The 19203-nt window shown below is 46.1% G+C and overlaps 1 protein-coding gene across 9 annotated transcripts in view; it reads right to left on the bottom strand.

Annotated features, from left to right (window-relative positions):
* Positions 1 to 19203, bottom strand: part of NUGGC (nuclear GTPase, germinal center associated) — a 1501499-nt gene that overhangs the window by 1356301 nt on the left and 125995 nt on the right. For all 9 annotated transcript variants that reach the window (XM_069221057.1, XM_069221058.1, XM_069221055.1 and 6 more), the window contains one exon: positions 3385 to 3459. In XM_069221057.1, the coding sequence (XP_069077158.1) occupies positions 3385 to 3459 (75 nt within the window). The remainder of the gene's footprint in view (positions 1 to 3384; positions 3460 to 19203) is intronic.

Raw genomic sequence — 19203 nt, 5'->3', positions numbered from 1 at the left:
TGCTTTGTAATATTGACGTATCCTCCCCCCCACTGGTGTTGTGTGGGAGGGGTGAGTGACGTGTGAGTCACTGCTTGTTGGTAGTGGTTTTGGGGCTTTGAAATCTTCCTCTATTCCTAGGGAATTGCCCCCCTCTATACTGGCCCAGAAAACCTCCCCTGTACTGTCCCTGGTAGGTGGGCGGTGCGGACTGTGAGGTGCTAGCTTGTGTGGCCTGACCCCGAAACCCTCCTCTAAAAGGTGTTTTGCGGAAGGTGTTATAAGATCCTCTGCTCTGCGGGGAGTAGAGTGCGCCCATGGCCTTGGCAGTGTCAGTGTCCTTCTTGAGCTTTTCTATGGCTGTGTCGACCTCCGGACCGAACAGAAGTTTTTCGTTGACTGGCATGTTAAGCACTGCCTGCTGAATTTCTGGCTTGAATCCAGACGTTCTGAGCCATGCGTGCCTACGGATGGTAACCGACGTATTAATGGTCCTTGCGGCTGTGTCTGCTGCATCCATGGAGGAGCGTATTTGATTGTTGGAAATGTTTTGACCCTCCTCAACAACCTGTTTTGCTCTTTTTTGCAGATCTTTTGGGAGATGTTCAATGAGATGCTGCATCTCATCCCAGTGGGCTCTGTCGTATCGCGCTAGCAGCGCTTGTGAATTTGCGATGCGCCACTGGTTTGCTGCTTGGACAGCAACCCTCTTCCCGGCTGCATCGAACTTCCTGCTTTCTTTATCTGGGGGAGGTGCATCCCCAGAAGTGTGTGAATTTGCCCGTTTTCTGGCAGCCCCTACCACCACAGAATCTGGTGGCAGCTGAGAGGTGATGAATACAGGGTCCGTAGGAGGCGCCTTATACTTTTTGTCCACCCTAGGCGTCACTGCCCTACTTTTAACTGGCTCCTTGAAAATGTCCTTTGCATGGCGTAGCATGCCTGGGAGCATCGGCAGGCTTTGGTAGGAGCTGTGGGTTGAAGAGAGGGTGTTAAATAAAAAATCATCCTCTACTTGTTCCGAGTGGAGTTCCACATTATGGAATAGTGCTGCTCTAGCCACCACTTGTGAGTAGGCTGTGCTGTCTTCCGGTGGTGATGGCCTAGTTGGGTATGTGTCTGGGCTGTTATCAGACACTGGTGCGTCGTACAAGTCCCACGCATCCTGATCTTGGTCATCGTGGCTCATGGCGGTGTGAGCTGGCGAATGTGACGGGGTGTAAGTTGGCGAAGCCGGAGTTACAGGTGGAGGTGAGGGAGGAGGTGTTACCTTTTGTGCTGTTTGTTGCTGAGAAGTAAACTGAAGCGTTCTCTTTCGTTTGACAGGTGGAAGGGTACTGATCTTCCCAGTCCCCTGCTGAATAAAGATACGCTTTTGCGTATGATCCACGTCAGTGGATTGCAGTTCTTGTTCAAATCTATGTTTCTTCATTTGAGAAGACATAGAATGCTCTTCAGTATAGGAGCCAGAAACAGGGTCTGATGTCGCTTTTTTCGGCTCCGAAAACCCTGTTGTTTGTTTTTTCGGCTCCGAGGTAACCTTCCTCTTTTTCGGTGCCGAAAATTCTTGGCCTCTATGGTCTTCGGCGCCACTGTCTCGGCGTCGCTCCGTGTCGACACCGAACTCTCGGTGTCGATGCTTCTGTTTAGCACTCTCTCGGTCCCGAGGAGGCTGCGTGCCGGTGTCTCGACCGAAGTCGGACGATCTCGACACTGAATGGGCCTTTTTCGGTGCCGATTGTTGGTCACCGAGAATTTGGGTGGAGCCATGGCCGGTTGGCAGTGGCGTCCCCTGGGCCTTTTTTCCTTTAAGTTCTGATCTCGACGTCTTACTCACAGTTTTTGTAGAGTCTAGCTCGTCGGAGTCTGAATCCTGGATGGAAAAGGATTCCTCCTGTTCCTCTTCTGTCTCGAACTGTCGACGCTCCTTTGGCGTGGACGCCATCTGCAGTCTTCTCGCTCGACGGTCGCGCAGAGTTTTTCGGGACCGGAACGCCCGACAGGCCTCACAGGATTCTTCGCTGTGCTCGGGTGACAGGCACAGGTTACAGACCGAGTGTAGGTCCGTATAAGGATATTTGTTGTGGCATTCGGGGCAGAATCGAAACGGGGTCCGTTCCATCGGCGTTGTTCTCCACGCGGTCGGGCCGACTAGGCCCCGACGGGGTGCCGAAATCTACCCCGAAGGGCACCGAAGCGCTTCGATGTTCAACGCGTCGTCGTATGTGTCTATCTCGAACCGGATCGCAACGATACCGTCGAAAATCTTCCGTTTTCAGCTATCTTTCCGTTCCGAAACTCGGAGCGACAGGAACACGTCCGAACCCGATGGCGGAAAGAAAACAATCGAAGATGGAGTCGACGCCCATGCGCAATGAGCACAGAAGGAGGAGTCACTCGGTCCCGTGGCTCGAAAATACTTCTTCGAAGAAAAACAACTTGTAACACTCCGACCCAACACCAGATGGCGAGCTCATGCATACCATGTGTATCTACAGCGACAGATGCCATCGAACATATATTTTTCTATATAAAAACTTATTGGCCTGGAGTAAGTCTTTGAGTGTGTGTTCCTCATTTATTGCCTGTGTGTGTACAACAAATGCTTAACACTACCCTCTGACAAGCCTACTTCTCGACCACACTACCTCAAAATAGAGCATTAGAATTATCTAATTTTGCCACTTTCTTACATCTAAGGGGAACCCTTGGACTCTGTGCACACTATCTCTCACTTTGAGATAGTAGATACAGAGCCAACTTTCTACAAGCAGTGTGCATGTGCTGATTGATGGGTCCACAGTGTGGCATAATACATGCTGCAGCCATTAGTGACCTTCCCTGGCCACAGGGCCCGTGGTACCAGGGGTACCATTTACAAGGGACTTACTGTGTGCCAGGGCTGTGCCAATAGTGGGAACAAAGGTACAGTTTAGGGCAAGAACACTGGTGCTGGGGCCTGGTTAGCAGGGTCCCAGCACACTTTCAAATCATAACTTAGCATCACCAAAGGAAAAACGTTTGGGGGGGTAACCATGCCAAGGAAGGCATTTCCTTACAGGGTTGTAGAAAACTTTAGGTGTATCCCTTGTTGAGTTCAGTAGTGTGATCTACTGCTTAAGCAGAATAAACTTGCTAATGAACCCCAGTGGACTCAAACATGTCAGGCTAATTTGAGAGAAAAACACAAAACAGTACAATAAAGTTAAGATAAATGTTACTACTAACAGTCCCAGTGATACAAATATTTTCAGTATTAAAATCAACGGAGAAATAACATCTCAAAATGTATTTTATCCTCAGATCATTCTCTGCTCAAACCCTATTTGAGTTACCTACATTGGTTTTGGCACCAATGTATTAACGACTCATGGACCCCTCAGAACAAGGACAGACTTCACTCACCATTGATATCCCTGTAGAAGAATGTGGTGCCGAGAGGCTCAGAGCATGCTCTCCAAGACACAAACAGCGTTCAAACTGCAACAGTAAAGAAAAAGTACCAACGGTTACATAACACTGTTTTTCGAGCTATGTTCTTGTTTGAGTTTTGTCTTTTTTTTTTTTTTTTTTTTTAACTTCAACATTAATTATAATTTAAACATTAGAAAGCATAAACTTCATCCTTCAGATTAATTAAAATGGGTTTAACAAAAGTAACATATGACAAGGGAAAAGATATTTTAGTTCAGTTCCTAATAATATATAGCTTTATTAAAAGTATCAACACTGCACACCTGTACTCCCACTGGGTAGCCCTGTACTCCCACTGGGGAATCCTTGAAGTCTTTATTGGACTGAAAAACTGCACTGTCCTGTTAATGTAATTAAGTAGATCCAGGGGTGCAGAATAGCGACAGTTGATGTCTCAGTACAGTTTGAGAAATTACTCTTATCCAAAGCCAAATGCTTGTCACTTCCATACACAGCAAATGAAAAGCAACACCTCTTTGCTTACAGACAAGGTAGCTTGGACGTTCATGAGGAACAGGGCACATTCACCTGCATTTCGAGGCAGGGATGCATTCACTGTCAATTGAACAATCCTGAACTTCACAAAGTCCATATGAAATTGGCTTTCAAGTGCTGTTTATCTTCATGCTGCCCAAGTGGGAAACCAAGCCTTACAATGAGAGTTATGGTAGCCACCAGAGGCCACATAGAAGGCTATGGTTTCCATTTCAGAGAGCTGGAAGAAGTCCACGTATACGAAGTTTAAAACCGATCAGAAAGAAGATAACTTAAATATTTTGGACGGCTACAGATAGGACTCCCAACGGTGGCATAATGTCCTTTGTAGTACTATCATGTCCATTTGTGCAGGGATTTTCTTTTTTTTTTAAATAAAGATTCTGGCATAAAGCTATCACAGATTATTTTGAAAAAGTCTATGTGCTTAATGCTGCACCCGAAGATTCAGACGTGGATTTTGCACTACCACAATATCTAATGTTTTAACTGTGCCGTTTGACAAGCTCTCCCTTTTAAAATTTTGCTCCCTATTCAAACACAGCTTGTGAACCATGGGATACATTAGAGTTGAAAACGGAGAAAGACTCCTGCAAAAAACTGGAGACACTAGCGAAGGACACATAATTCATCTTATAAAGAGGCCGGGAACGCACCTCTAACTACCTATCTCTGTAATATCAAATGAGCCCAGAAGAACTACATTTCCAATCACATTAGTCAGGCTGATAACTCTTCCAAAGAGTTATTTAAAGTGCTTGATGCTTTTGTTAACCCTTGACCTTGCTTACAAGAAACATCCTTAACACAAGCACTATGTGACTCCCTTGCCAACTGCTTTGAAGAAAAAATGTATCTGATTTATCAGAAATTCCCTAGCTTGACTAACTATGGAAGTGAGAAGACTATTTTGAATTTACCTCTTAACTGCACCTCAAATCTCAGCAAGAAAATTAGCTACTTAGCTGTAACTGTACTTCTCCAGTATTGGAAACTTTCATAGATCCACATCCTTGAATCATTCCCCGTCGTCGAGATTGGAGCCACCGGTACAAATTACACAAGCAGTGTTGAAATATAATAACAAAAGGGCCCAAGGCCTCTTCAATTTAACAGTCTATCAAAGTCATTTTAGGAAAAGGACCAAACTTGAGCATCCACCAATCAGATGACACCACCCTCTAGAATCCTCCTGAGAGAAGCTCCAGCACCTCAGATTTTCCAAGCACAAGTGCGAGATAGAGAGATATATATAATCTCTTTATATATATATATATATATCAAACCAAGGCCATTTCAGGGTTAGAGTGACGCATACGTTATGCAAAAAAACAAAGGAGAACTCTGGGAAGTTCCCAATTTTAGGTGGAGAGCTGCTCTAGTAAGGAGCACCCTGCAACACCAGCGACACTCTAAATTTGCTCACCTCAAATGTCTGCTTATCTAGCAAAGTATTTAAGCATAGGATTAGCACAGTCTATCCTCGCCGAGCTAGATAGTGAAAGTCTTTTGCCATTTGTACAGCAAAATCTTTACGCATAAATAAATAAATAAATAAAAGTGAGCTTCTCCGGGGAGGAGGGTGGGTCGCATGTGAATCTATGAAAGATTCCAATACTGGAGAATGAAAATGTCACTTACCCAGTGTACATCTGTTCGTGGCATCAGTCGCTGAAGATTCACATGTTGTGCATAGCCCGCCATCTGGTGTTGGGTCGGAGTGTTACAAGTTGTTTTTCTTCGAAGAAGTCTTTCGAGTCACGGGACCGAGGGACTCCTCCTCTTTGTCTCTATTGCGCATGGGCGTCGACTCCATCTTCGATTGTTTTCCCCGCAGAGGGTGAGGTAGGAGTTGTTTGTCAGTAATAGTGCCCATGCAATGGAGTGAATAAGTATGTACCTATTTAAGGTTTAAATAATACAGGGAGTGCAGAATTATTAGGCAAGTTGTATTTTTGAGGATTAATTTTATTATTGAACAACAACCATGTTCTCAATGAACCCAAAAAACTCATTAATATCAAAGCTGAATATTTTTGGAAGCAGTTTTTAGTTTGTTTTTAGTTTTAGCTATGTTAGGAGGATATCTGTGTGTGCAGGTGACTATTACTGTGCATAATTATTAGGCAACTTAACAAAAAACAAATATATACCCATTTCAATTATTTATTATTACCAGTGAAACCAATATAACATCTCAACATTCACAAATATACATGTCTGACATTCAAAAACAAAACAAAAACAAATCAGTGACCAATATAGCCACCTTTCTTTGCAAGGACACTCAAAAGCCTGCCATCCATGGATTCTGTCAGTGTTTTGATCTGTTCACCATCAACATTGCGTGCAGCAGCAACCACAGCCTCCCAGACACTGTTCAGAGAGGTGTACTGTTTTCCCTCCTTGTAAATCTCACATTTGATGATGGACCACAGGTTCTCAATGGGGTTCAGATCAGGTGAACAAGGAGGCCATGTCATTAGATTTCCTTCTTTTATACCCTTTCTTGCCAGCCACGCTGTGGAGTACTTGGACGCGTGTGATGGAGCATTGTCCTGCATGAAAATCATGTTTTTCTTGAAGGATGCAGACTTCTTCCTGTACCACTGCTTGAAGAAGGTGTCTACCAGGAACTGGCAGTAGGACTGGGAGCTGAGCTTGACTCCATCCTCAACCCGAAAAGGCCCCACAAGCTCATCTTTGATGATACCAGCCCAAACCAGTACTTCACCTCCACCTTGCTGGCGTCTGAGTCGGACTGGAGCTCTCTGCCCTTTACCAATCCAGCCACGGGCCCATCCATCTGGCCCATCAAGACTCACTCTCATTTCACCAGTCCATAAAACCTTAGAAAATCAGTCTTGAGATATTTCTTGGCCCAGTCTTGACGTTTCAGCTTGTGTGTCTTGTTCAGTGGTGGTCGTCTTTCAGCCTTTCTTACCTTGGCCATGTCTCTGAGTATTGCACACCTTGTGCTTTTGGGCACTCCAGTGATGTTGCAGCTCTGAAATATGGCCAAACTGGTGGCAAGTGGCATCGTGGCAGCTGCACGCTTGACTTTTCTCAGTTCATGGGCAGTTATTTTGCGCCTTGGTTTTTCCACACGCTTCTTGCGACCCTGTTGACTATTTTGAATGAAACGCTTGATTGTTCGATGATCACGCTTCAGAAGCTTTGCAATTTTAAGAGTGCTGCATCCCTCTGCAAGATATCTCACTATTTTTGACTTTTCGGAGCCTGTCAAGTCCTTCTTTTGACCCATTTTGCCAAAGGAAAGGAAGTTGCCTAATAATTATGCACACCTGATATAGGGAGGTGATGTCATTAGACCACACCCCTTCTCATTACAGAGATGCACATCACCTAATATGCTTAATTGGTAGTAGACTTTCGAGCCTATACAGCTTGGAGTAAGACAACATGCATAAAGAGGATGATGTGGTCAAAATACTCATTTGCCTAATAATTCTGCACTCCCTGTATATTTACAAATGTACAAAGTTGAAGCTAACTTCCAAACGGCTACAGGCTCCCGGGGAGGTGGGTGGGCACATGTGAATCTTCAGCGACTGATGCCACGAACAGATGTACACTGGGTAAGTGACATTTTCAGTTCGATGGCATCTGTCGCTGTAGATACACATGTTGTGCATAGACTAGTAAGCAGTTATCTCCCCAAAAGCGGTGGCTCAGCCTGTAGGAGTGGAAGTAGTCTGAAATAAGGTTCTTAGTACGGCTTGACCTACTGTGGCTTGTTGTGCGGATAGCACGTCTACACAGTAGTGTTTGGTAAATGTGTGAGGCGTAGACCATGTGGCTGCCTTACATATTTCGTGCATTGGAATATTCCCTAGGAAGGCCATGGTAGCGCCTTTCTTTCTGGTTGAGTGTGCCCTTGGTGTAATGGGCAGCTATCTTTTTGCTTTAAGGTAGCAGATTTGGATGCACTTAACTATCCATCTGGCTATACCCTGTTTTGATATTGGGTTTCCTGCGTGAGGTTTTTGGAACGCAATAAACAGTTGTTTAGTTTTTCTGATGCTTTTAGTTCTGTCGATGTAGTACATTAGTGCTTTTTTGACGTCTAATGTATGTAGTGCCCTCTCAGCTACGGAATCTGGTTGTGGGAAGAACACTGGTAGCTCTACTGTTTGATTTAGGTGGAACGGTGAAATAACCTTTGGCAAAAATTTAGGATTGGTCCTTAGGACTACTTTATTTTTGTGTAGTTGGATAAAAGGTTCTTGTATTGTAAACGCCTGAATTTCACTTACTCTTCTTAGAGATGTGATGGCGATGAGAAATGCAACTTTCCAGGTTAGGAATTGTATTTCGCAAGAATGCATGGGTTCAAAAGGTGGACCCATGAGTCTTGTTAAGACAACGTTGAGGTTCCATGAAGGAACGGGTGGTGTCCTTGGTGGAATAATTCTTTTTAGGCCCTCCATAAATGCTTTAATGACAGGTATCCTAAATAGTGAATTTGAATAGGTAATCTGCAGGTATGCAGATATGGCTGCAAGGTGTATTTTAATGGATGAGAAAGCCAGGTTTGATTTTTGTAAGCGTAATAAGTAACCCACTACCTCCTTTGGAAATGCGTGCAATGGTTGAATTTGATTATGATGGCAGTAGCAAACAAACCTTTTCCATTTGTTTGCATAGCAGTGTCTAGTGGATGGTCTTCTAGCTTGTTTTATGACTTCCATACATTCTGGGGTAAGATCTAAGTGTCCGAATTCTAGGATTTCAGGAGCCAGATTGCTAGATTCAGCGATGCTGGATTTGGATGTCTGATCTGTTGTTTGTGTTGGGTTAACAGATCTGGCTTGTTGGGCAATTTGACGTGGGGTACTACTGATAGGTCTAGCAGTGTTGTGTACCAGGGTTGCCTTGCCCATGTTGGTGCTATCAGTATGAGTTTGAGTTTGTTTTGACTCAATTTGTTTACTAGATATGGAAGGAGAGGGAGAGGGGGGAAAAGCATATGCAAATATCCCTGACCAGTTCATCCATAGGGCATTGCCTTGAGACTGCCTGTGTGGGTATCTGGATGCGAATTTTTGGCATTTTGCGTTCTCCTTTGTTGCAAATAAGTCTATTTGAGGTGTTCTCCAAAGTTTGAAGTAAGTGTTTAGAATTTGGGGGTGAATTTCCCATTCGTGGACTTGCTGGTGATCGAGAGAGATTGTCTGCAAGTTGATTCTGGATTCCTGGAATAAATTGTGCTATTAGGCGAATGTGGTTGAGAATTGCCCATTGCCATATGTTTTGTGCTAGAAGGCACAGCTGTGTCGAGTGTGTCCCCCCCTGTTTGTTTAGATAATACATTGTGGTCATGTTGTCAGTTTTGACAAAAATGTATTTGTGAGTTATGAGTGGTTGAAATGCTTTTAATGCTTGGAAAACTGCTAGTAGTTCGAGGTGATTTATATGCAGCTTTTTTTGATGTACGTCGCATTGTCCTTGTTTGCTGTGTTGATTGAGGTGTGCTCCCCACCCTGTCATGGAAGCATCTCTTGTTATCACGTAGTGTGGCACTGGGTCTTGGAAAGGCCGCCCTTTGTTTAAATTTACATTGTTCCACCATAGAAGCAAGAGGTATGTTAGGCGGTCTATCAACACCAGATCTAGAAGGCGACCCTGTACTTGTGACCATTGTGATGCTAGGCACTGTTGTAAGGGCCTCATGTGCAGTCTTGCGTTCGGGACAATGGCTATGCATGAGGACATCATGCCTAGTAGTTGCAATATCATTTTCGCTTGTATTTTTTGTGTTGGATACATGCGTTGTATAATTCTTTGGAAATTTTGAACCCTTTGTGGACTTGGAGTGGCTATTCCCCTCGTTGTGTCTATTGTCGCTCCTAGGTATTGTTGTACTTTGCCCGGCAGAATGTGTGATTTCGCATAGTTGATGGTGAAACAGAGTTTGTAGAGGGTTTGTATGACCTGATCTGTGTGGTGTGAGCACCTTGTCAGTGAGTCGGTCTTGATTAGCCAGTCGTCTAGATACGGGAATACGTGTATTTGCTGCCTTCTGATGTGTGCAGCCACTACTGCTAGGCATTTTGTGAAGACTCTTGGTGCGGTTGTTAAACCGAACGGCAATACTTTGAATTGGTAATGTTTTCCTTTGAATACGAACCTTAGGTATTTCCTGTGCGACGGATGTATTGGTATGTGGAAATACGCGTCTTTGAGATCTAAGGTTGTCATGTAATCTTGTTGCTTTAGCAATGGTAACACTTCCTGTAGCGTGACCATGTGAAAGTGTTCTGATTTGATGTAGGTGTTTAGTGTTCTGAGGTCTAGGATTGGTCTCAGTGTTTTGTCCTTCTTTGGTATTAGAAAGTACAGTGAGTAAACTCCTGTATTTGTTTGCGTATCTGGTACCAGTTCTATTGCGTTCTTTTGCAGTAATGCTTGAACTTCTATTTCTAGGAGGTCTGAATGTTGTTTTGATATATTCTGTGTTTTTGGTGGTATGTTTGGAGGGATTTGTAGAAATTCTATGCAATAACCATGTTGGATAATTGCTAAGACCCAAGTGTCTGTTGTTATTTCCTCCCACGCTTGGTAATACTGACTTATTCTTCCCCCCACTGGTGTTGTGTGGAGGGGATGAGTGACGTGCGAGTCACTGTTTGGTTTTAGGTGTTTTGGGGCTTTGAAATTTTCCCCTGCTTCTAGGGAATTGTCCTCCTCTGTATTGGCCCCGGAAGCCTCCCCTTTGGTACTGTCCCTGGTAGGTGGACGGTGTTGAATGTGAGGTGCTGGCTTGTGTGGCTTGACCCCGAAACCCCCCTCTAAAGGTTGTCTTGCGGAAGGTGTTGAAAGTGCCTCTGCTCTGCGGGGAGTAGAGCGCGCCCATGGCTTTTGCAGTGTCAGTGTCCTTTTTTAGCTTCTCAATTGCCGTGTCCACTTCAGGTCCGAACAATTGTTGCTCATTGAATGGCATATTGAGCACCGCCTGCTGTATCTCCGGTTTAAAGCCAGATGTTCGTAGCCACGTGTGACGTCGTATGGTTACTGCCGTGTTAATTGTTCTTGCCGTTGTGTCCGCTGCGTCCATAGAAGAGCGAATCTGGTTATTGGAGATGTTTTGTCCCTCCTCAACCACTTGTTTCGCCCTCTTTTGTAGATCTTTGGGTAGATGCTCAATGAGGTGTTGCATCTCGTCCCAGTGGGCTCTGTCATATCGCGCTAGGAGCGCTTGAGAGTTAGCGATGCGCCACTGGTTTGCTGCCTGTACTGCGACCCTTTTACCGGCTGCATCGAACTTGCGGCTCTCCTTATCCGGGGGTGGTGCATCGCCAGATGTGTGAGAGTTTGCTCTCTTGCGAGCTGCCCCTACCACAACCGAATCTGGTGGCAGTTGCGAGGTGATGAAAGCTGGGTCTGTGGGAGGTGCTTTATATTTCTTTTCCACCCTCGGTGTTATTGCCCTACTCTTGACAGGCTCTTTGAATATGTCCTTTGCGTGCCTTAGCATTCCTGGGAGCATAGGCAGGCTTTGGTAGGTGCTATGTGTGGAGGAGAGTGTGTTGAAAAGGAAGTCATCCTCGACAGGTTCCGAGTGTAGGGACACGTTATGGAACTCTGCTGCTCTAGCCACCACTTGTGAATACGCTGTGCTGTCTTCTGGTGGTGAAGGCTTTGTAGGATACGCCTCTGGACTGTTGTCTGACACTGGGACGTCGTATAAGTCCCAAGCGTCCTGGTCATCTTGGCTTAAGGTGGTGTGAGCCGGTGAATGTGACGGAGTCTGTGCCGGTGAACTGTGAGTTACAGGTGGAGGAGAGTGTGGCGGAGTTACCTTTTTCACCAGTTTTGTTTGTGGTGCTTGTTCTTGTTGGAATTAAAGTCTCCTTTTCCTCCTAATAGGGGGAAGGGTGCTTATTTTCCCTGTTCCACTCTGTATAAAAATTCGTTTTTGAGTGTGGTCCACCTCTGTGGACTGTATTTCTTCCTCGAATCTATGCTTTCGCATTTGAGAGGAGTGATTGTTCCTCTGAATAGGAACCGGTAGTTGGCTCGGTTGCGGGTCGTTTTGGCACCGAAACTATGTCCGCGCTCTTTTTCGGCTCCGAGGCGACTTCTCTTTTTCGGAGTCGTACCCTCTCGGCGTCGATCCTCCTCGGTGCCGATGTCTCTGCGTCGAGCAGCTTCGGCTCCGCTATCTCGGCGTCGATCTTTGTCGGCAGCACTATCTCGGTCCCGAGATGGCTGGGTGCCTGTGTCTCGACCCGAGTCGGACGATCTCGGCACTATTTCGGCCTTCTTCGGTGCCGATGGTCCGTCACCGACTTTATGGGTTGAGCCATGGCCCAATGGCAGTGGCGTCCCCTGGGCCTTGTCAGTTTTCTTGTGTGCTATCTTCGACGTCTTACTCACTGTTTCCTGGTCGTCGAATTCGTCTGAGTCCGATTCAGGGATCGAGAAGGCTTCTACTTCTTCTTGTTCCTCGAACTCTCGGTGTCCTGTCGGCGTGGACGCCATTTGCAGTCTTCTGGCTCGACGGTCACGGAGCGTTTTTCGGGACCGGAACGCACAACAGGCCTCACAAGTTTCTTCCCTGTGCTCGGGCGACAGGCACAGGTTACAGACCGAATGTTGGTCCGTATATGGGTATTTGTTGTGGCATTTAGGACAGAATCGGAACGGGGTCCGTTCCATCAACGTCGACGTTACACGCGGTCGGTCCGACCAGGCCCCGACGGGGGATCGAAAACTACCTCGAAGGGCAACGTAGATCTTAACGATTCGGTGTAAATTCTATCTAACCCGATCCCGAACGCAACAATACCGACGTAATTTTCCGATTTTGAGCTAACTTTCTGTTCCGAAACCCAGGAGCGAAAGGAACACGTCCGAACCCAATGGCGGAAAGAAAACAATCGAAGATGGAGTCGACGCCCATGCGCAATAGAGACAAAGAGGAGGAGTCCCTCGGTCCCGTGACTCGAAAGACTTCTTCGAAGAAAAACAACTTGTAACACTCCGACCCAACACCAGATGGCGGGCTATGCACAACATGTGTATCTACAGCGACAGATGCCATCGAACCTACAGTTACAGTTAAGTAACTAATTTTCTTACTCCAGTATTGAAACTGTCATAGATTCACATGCTTGAATCAGAGTAGAGAGCAGTAGTTATGCACATTGTAACCATGTATGACACAAACGCATACATATATATATATATGGAAAATGTCACTTACCCAGTGTACATCTGTTCGTGGCATGAGACGCTGCAGATTCACATGCTTTGCACATCCCGCCATCTAGTGTTGGGCTCGGAGTGTTACAAGTTGTTTTTCTTCGAAGAAGTCTTTTTCGAGTCACGAGATCGAGGGACTCCTCCCCTTTCGGCTCCATTGCGCATAGGCGTCGACTCCATCTTAGATTGTTTTCCTCGCAGAGGGTGAGGTAGGAGTTGTGTATTATAGTAATAGTGCCCATGCAATTGAGTAAATATGTATGTACATAATGTGGTTTCAAGCGATATATTTACAAATTTACAAATGTTCAAGATCAATTTCAAACGGCTACAGGATCCCAGGGAGGCGGGTAGGCGCATGTGAATCTGCAGCGTCTCATGCCACGAACAGATGTACACTGGGTAAGTGACATTTTCCGTTCGATGGCATGTGTAGCTGCAGATACACATGCTTTGCATAGACTAGTAAGCAGTTATCTCCCCAAAAGCGGTGGTTCAGCCTGCAGGAGTTGAAGTTGTTTGAAACAAAGTTCGTAGTACTGCTTATCCTACTGTGGCTTGTTGTGCTGTTAACACATCCACGCAGTAGTGCTTGGTAAATGTATGAGGCGTAGACCATGTGGCTGCCTTACATATTTCAGTCATTGGAATGTTTCCTAGAAAGGCCATGGTAGCACCTTTCTTTCTAGTTGAGTCTGCCCTTGGTATTATAGGCAGTTCTCTTTTTGCTTTGAGATAACAGGTTTGAATGCATTTAACTATCCATCTAGCAATGCCGTGTTTGGATATTGGGTTTCCTGTATGAGGTTTTTGGAAAGCAACGAACAATGGTTTTGTTTTTCAAATTTGTTTTGTTCTGTCAATGTAGTACATTAACGCTCTTATGATGTCTAATGTATGTAGTGCTCTTTCAGCTACAGAATCTGGCTCTGGGAAGAACACTGGTAGTTCTACTGTTTGATTCAAGTGGAACGGTGATATGACTTTTGGTAAGAAGGAATGGTTTCTTACCTGTAACTCCAGTTCTCTCGTAGGGGTATTTCCATGATAGTCATAAGCACTGAATAGTTCCGCGCGCCTGCGGGGACCCCGGAGCACTGATGTGAAGTATATTCTTAAGTGCAAACACCAGCCGTTTGAAGAAAAGGTCTGTCAAAAAACACTTAAGAATAACATTGTGCAGCCTATGTGAACAGCTACACAGGCCAAATTGTTGAAAAGAAAATCAATAGTAGTGTAAATTCATGTTCAAACACCTATTTATTCTAGAAATGTAATAACAAATACATTCTCATACTTTATTTACACCTCTGATGAGAATAAAACAATGCAGGGCAGTGTAGCCCATAGGCTGCCATTATACAGAATGTAAATAGAGCTGTGCCTTTAAGAAAGCAAAGTCTTCCTGTATCCCATCATGCACAGCAACAGGCAGTTGCCTCAGTTCTTTTTGAAGGCTTTTAACCTGGAACAAGCTTTGTTGGAGTACCAACATCAACCATATTTATGGCAACTTTTTCTATGTGAACTCCACTGGGGAGGAGGGAGGGTTGCTTATGACTATCATGGAAATACCCCTACGAGAGAACTGGAGTTACAGGTAAGAAACCATTCCTTCTCTCGTAGGGGATTTCCATGTATAGTCATAAGCACTGAATAGAGTAGCAAGCCCATCCCCATAACCGCGGTGGAGCAGACAGAAAAAATAGTGCCAAAACACTAAAGTTATGCAAATAAGTTCTTAAGCAAGGCCTGTCCAACCTGTGCATCCGCCCTAGCGTCTGTATCAAGGCAGTAATGCTGAGTAAAGGTATGGACAGACTTCCAAGTGGCAGCCTTGCATATTTCTGCCAAAGGTATATTTCTCATTAAGGCTGTAGTAGCTGCCTTCCCTCTAGTAGAGTGGGCTTTTGGCCTACCACCGAGGGACTTGTTCGCTAACTGATAACATAACATTATACATGAAACAATCCACCTGGATAGTGATTGCTTAGACGTGCCCAACCCTGTTCTAAGTGGGCCATAGTTAACAAAAAGCTGTTGTGATTTACGTAAGCATTTTGTCCTGTCCAAGTAAAATTTCAAAACCCTCTTTACATCCAGAGAGTGCAGCGTTCTCTCAGCAGGAGTAGCTGGATTTTGAAAGAAAGTTGGAAGTGAAATGGTTTGATTCACATGAAAATCGGAGACGACTTTCTGTAAAAATTTTGGATGAGTTCTCATTACCACTTTCGCAGAATGAAAAACCGTGTAGGGTTCCTGAGAGCAAAGGGCTTGGATTTCACTGACCCTACGCGCTGAAGTGATTGCCACCAGAAAAGCAGTTTTCCATGTGAGACGTTGAAGCGATGCCTTATGTATTGGCTCGAATGGAGGTAGCATCAGGCGAGATAGGACAACATTCAATTCCCATGGAGGAGACGGCCTTCTAATGGGGGGAAAAACCTTTTTTAAACCCTCCAGGAAGTCTTTAATAATTGGGATTCGAAAAAAGGAAGGTTGTGATGGGCTCTTCCTGTATGCTGTTAGAGCCGCCAAATGTACCTTTATTGATGATAATTGTAAGCCCGATTTTGCCAATGTTAGGAGGTATGGCAGAATAGACTCTTCTCCACAGGATATCGGGTCAATGTTGTTGTCTAAACACCACACACAAAATCTCTTCCACTTGCTTGCATAAGTGGATCGTGTGGAAGGGCGCTTAGCTTCTCTCAGGATTTCCATACAGTCCTGAGGTAAGTTCAAGTGTCCATATTGCACTAGCTCAGGAGCCATGCTGCCAAACTCAGTGATGAGAGGTTGGGATGAGATATCTGCCCTCCGAACTTCGTGAGCAGGTCCGGACGATAAGGGAGCCTGATGTGTGGTTTGAGTGACCGGTGAAGAAGGTCTGGGAACCACCATTGTCGTGGCCATTCCGGAGCAATCAGGATCATTTTGGACTGAGCATTGGATAACTTCTGGAGGACCGCCGGAATCAGGGGAAGCGGTGGAAAGGCGTAAAGAAATGCTCCTGACCAGCTTATCCACAGGGCATTCCCCAGTGTCCCTGGATGGTAATATCTGGAGGCGAAGTTTTGGCATTTTTTGTTTTCTGGGGTTGCGAACAGGTCTATAGAGGGGGAACCCCATAGTGCGAAAATGGAATGAACGACGTCGTTGTGTAGAACCCACTCGTGGTTCTCGTCCATTACTCGGCTGAGAGCATCCGCTTGCACATTCTGGATGCCCGGCAGGTGAGTTGCTACTAGCGACATGTTCCTGGCTAGAAGCCAATGCTAGATTGTCTGAGCCTCCCTGGATAAAATCCTGGACCTGGTGCCTCCTTGTTTGTTTACATAGTACATGGTGGCCACGTTGTCCGTCTGAAGAAGGAGAGTTTCCGCTCTCAGAGAGGGAAGGAAAGCTTTGAGCGCAAGGTGGACCGCTCGAAGTTCCAGCAGGTTGATGTGATAGAGACTCTCTTTCTGTGACCACTTGCCTTGGACTCGAAGATTTTCCATGTGCGCTCCCCATCCGAGCAGTGACGCATCTGTTACGATGGTTTGAGCTGGAGGCTGTCGTTGGAACGGAATCCCCACCAAGAGATTGTCGGGTAGACACCACCACTTGAGGGACTGTAAGGCGTGGGGAGAGAGGAGGACTTTGTTCTCCCATTCGTTCATTAGTTGACTCCATTGATCCTCCAGGTTTTCCTGTAATGGTCTCATATGGAGGCGAGCATTGGGAACGAGATGGATACAAGACGCCATCGAGCCCAGTAGGGAAGCTATTACTCTTGCAGTGGTCTGTGGAGCCTCTTGCAGTTGTTTGCACTTTTGGAGAATCGATAATCGTCGTTCCTCCGAAGGAAACACCTTTCCTAGATTTGTATCTATAATGGCTCCTAAGTAATGCAACCTCTGAACCGGTGTTGCTGTGGATTTCAGGAGATTTACTTGAAGACCGAGTTTCTGTAACAGCTGTAGAGTCCATTTGAAATGTTGTTGCGTCTCTAGATAACTGGAGGCCTTTATGAGCCAATCGTCTAGATAGGGGTAGACAAAAATTCGATGCTTCCTCAAATGGGCGGCTACCACCGCCATGCATTTGGAAAAAGTCCTCGGCGCTGATTTTAGGCCGAAGGGCAGAACCGCAAATTGGTAATGATGTTTTCCGACGGTGAACCTTAAGAATTTTCGATGTTTCTTGGCCACCGGAATATGAAAATAAGCGTCGCAAAGGTCTACTGCACAGAGCCAGTCGCCCTGACGAAGATGTGGGTAAATTTGGTGCAAGGATAGCATCCTGAATTTCTCTTTGCGAATCCACTTGTTTGCTGTCCTTAGGTCTAAAATGGGACGAAACTCTTGCTTGTCTTTTTTTGGCACAAGGAAATACCTCGAATAAATCCCCTTCCCTTGCTGGCTGATCGGGACGGGTTCTATGGCTCTTTTTTGCAATAGGATGGTGACTTCTAACTGAAGAGCTTCGAGGTGTCGGTTGGTTGTTTTGGGTGGAACAGATGGTGGAGGACTGGTGAATCTGAGAACGTAACCATGTCTCACAATATTCAAAACCCAGGCGTCTGATGTGATGCGTAGCCACTCGTCCAGATGATTTGAGATACTTCCCCTACCGGAGTGGATAACGGAGGAGGGGGAAGCGAAGATTCAGGGCTTAGACGCGGGCGCCTGTCGAGGTGTCTGGGTCTGAGGTGTTGAACGACCCCTTGTCGACCTTCTGGAGAAGCCCCTCTGATGCTGCTGCTGTTGCTGAGGGCGTGAAGACGTCCAATGTGGAGTCTGATACCTGTGGGTGAACAGTCTTCTTTGATATGGGTGGAATCCTTTTCGCTGTTCTTTAGGTCGCTCCATGCCTACCGCTTTCAGGGTATCCAGCTCCGACTTCATTCTGGCCATCTCGTCATCGGCATGAGAGCCGAACAAAGTGGAGCCTGAGAAAGGTAGGTTCTGTATCCTCTGCTGTGCTTCGGGTTTAAGCGATGTAAGCCGCAGCCATGCATGTCTCCTGAGCGCTATACCATGAGCATAGTTATGTGCGGATAGTGTTGAAGAATCCGCCGCAGCACTTATAATCAAGTTAGAAACCATAGCTCCCTCGCTCACGACCTCTAGGAAATCTTCCCTTTTGTCCCTAGGGAGATGCTCCGCGAACTGCAGTATAGAGTCCCAGAGGGATCGATCATATCTCCCTAATAAAGCAGTGGCACTGGCTGCTTTCATGGTGATGGATGCCGTCGAGCATACTTTTCTTCCTGCAGCATCGATCTTTCTGCTCTCTTTGTCTGGAGGAGCAGAGGAAGACGGTGACGTCAAATGCGATTTCTTCGCTGCCACTATAACTACCGAGTCTGGTACTGGGTCCGACCTCAAGAATAGAGGATCTTGCTCTGGTGGACGGTACTTTTTAATGAGTCTGGAAGGAGCAGACTTTGTTGTAGCCGGCGTGAGAAAAATGTCCATTGCTGGCTCAATAAGACCCGGAACCAGTGGAAGTAAAGGTCGTGAAGATGTCTTTTGATGCAAGGTCTCAAAGATTACTGATGTCGATGGGGCCGGAGCTGCTAGCGGGATATTCAGCTTGGTTGCCCCTCTCACTAAGACCTCCTGAAATGTGTTGACATCATCTATGGGGGACACTCTTGGGGACGGTGAGTCCGATAAGGTTGGAGAGTAGTCCCGTGTGGACGATGAAGAATGTCCATGATGTGATTCCTGACGACGGTGCCTAGAGGTAGATGTACGCCTCGACGAATATCCAGAACGCCCTGCAGATCGCGTTGGAGTCCTCGGAACAGGCTCTGGAGGAGGCGCCGGAAGAGGAGCCGTAGGTGTTACCGGCGTCTGTGGTAACGGCGACTGCCTTTGCGAGAGCTGTGGCGATGCTGGAAGTAGGATAAGCGAGGCCGAGGATTCCGAGGTTGTATAAACCCTTCTAGGCCTCTTAGATGGTCTTTTCGACGTCGAAGCACTCCTCGACGTCGAACTGCGGTGACGGCGAGTGCCTCTAGACGTCGACTCGTCT

The sequence above is a fragment of the Pleurodeles waltl genome, chromosome 2_2, assembly GCF_031143425.1.
Source record: "Pleurodeles waltl isolate 20211129_DDA chromosome 2_2, aPleWal1.hap1.20221129, whole genome shotgun sequence".
NCBI classification, from domain to species: Eukaryota; Metazoa; Chordata; class Amphibia; order Caudata; family Salamandridae; genus Pleurodeles; species Pleurodeles waltl.
This window is presented reverse-complemented; position numbering and strand designations above follow the sequence as displayed.